At 38.4% G+C, this 1,494-nt stretch overlaps 1 protein-coding gene across 4 annotated transcripts in view; it reads left to right on the plus strand.

Annotated features, from left to right (window-relative positions):
• il1rapl2 (interleukin 1 receptor accessory protein-like 2) overlaps positions 1-1,494 on the plus strand; it is a 479,888-nt gene that overhangs the window by 450,066 nt on the left and 28,328 nt on the right. For all 4 annotated transcript variants that reach the window (XM_013913212.1, XM_005719422.1, XM_005719421.1 and 1 more), the window contains exons 10-11: positions 81-221; positions 1,000-1,060. In XM_013913212.1, the coding sequence (XP_013768666.1) occupies positions 81-221; positions 1,000-1,060 (202 nt within the window). The remainder of the gene's footprint in view (positions 1-80; positions 222-999; positions 1,061-1,494) is intronic.

The raw sequence follows: 1,494 nt of genomic DNA on the forward strand, positions 1-1,494 counted from the left end.
GATTTTGTTCTTACATCAGTTAGTATTCCTCCAAGCAGACTGATCACTGATATAAATTTGTTGCTGTGTATCTCTGGCAGATATGTACCGTCTGGAGTTAGCTGGAGGCCTCGGGGTCATATTGCTGCTGCTGGGAGTCCTAACCGCACTTTATAAATGTTACAACCTGGAGATCATGCTCTGCTACAGGAGACACTTTGGGAGTGATGAAACTGAAGATGGTAAGCTATTTTGAGCGCTCCCTTTTTCTTCAGCACACTGCAGAAGGGGTCAGACAGGTATCAGAGCGCTGAGCGGTATCAGCATTGATAGGAAGATCAGAGAACTACAAACATGGAGCAAAATAAGAGTTAGACTGTTGCTGCGAATGAAACAAAGTAAAGCAAAGGAATTATGCTATTGAAGTAGGATTTTCCTGTAGGGCTTCTACACATAGCATAACACAGACTGCAGGATGAGTCTCACAGTACAACACTGTACAGCACATAAGATGCACAAGCCTGTAGTGAAGTCAAAGAAGGCAATTAATAGAAACAACAGCAGAGTAAATGAAAATGTGTTTTTCTTTTTTTCATCTATTGATGGAATAAGGAGCTACTTGTGCAGCACTTTTAAAAAGTTACACTGACAAAGCAATGCAAGATCACTCCCCGAACAAAACAGCGAAACGGCCAAAAGGAAAATTATAAAGATGTGAGTTTGTAGTATTGATTTAAAGTATTGATTTCAAGTTTAGGTCCTAAAGCAGCTGGATTTTCTTAGCCATGCATTCACAAGTCCAAAACATGAATTACGGTTTTCTCATCAAATCTACATGTATTGATGATCAGGAGCTGTCTGCTGTCTTTTAGTGCAATAATTACACAGAAACTGCTAACATATATATACTGTATGAAGCACTGTACTCACAGAAAGACGGGGAAGCCTTGTTGATTGATTTGTCAAATCTTCCAAATACTCTTATTTACTGTCCCATGCTCTCTCTGTCTCTCTCCACAGATAATAAGGAGTATGATGCCTATCTGTCCTATACTAAAGTGGACCTCGACTCATTGGGCAGGTCAGGTTTCTTGGATGTTTTTGTGCAGTGCTGTGTAAACAGATTAGGCGCTAAACTTAAAGTGAGGATTGATACAAATGAAACAAATATCATGTTCAGTTCCTTCAAATAGCAGCAAACACAAAATACTTGAAATCAAATCAGCATTGCCCCCTTTGACCTGCAGAAAAGCTCTGATTGTCTCTGATGTAGAGATACATAGAGAAAGCGAAGCTGATGCAATAGCGCCTTTATCCTGCAGGGGGATCTGTGAAAAGACGCATAACAAAGGGATTACCTTTGCTGAGGAGTTCATGGGCTCAGTGCCTTTGTTTAAGTCATATTTAAAACATTACATTCATTTCATAAATTATGTTCTCTTTTGGAGTCAAAGATGAGTCAACTCTGTATATTTTTATTTTTATATTTTTATTTTTATATATTTTATTTATTTT

This window comes from Pundamilia nyererei, unplaced genomic scaffold (assembly GCF_000239375.1).
Source record: "Pundamilia nyererei isolate P.nyererei 1_Seehausen unplaced genomic scaffold, PunNye1.0 scaffold00001, whole genome shotgun sequence".
In the NCBI taxonomy this organism is placed as follows: domain Eukaryota; kingdom Metazoa; phylum Chordata; class Actinopteri; order Cichliformes; family Cichlidae; genus Pundamilia; species Pundamilia nyererei.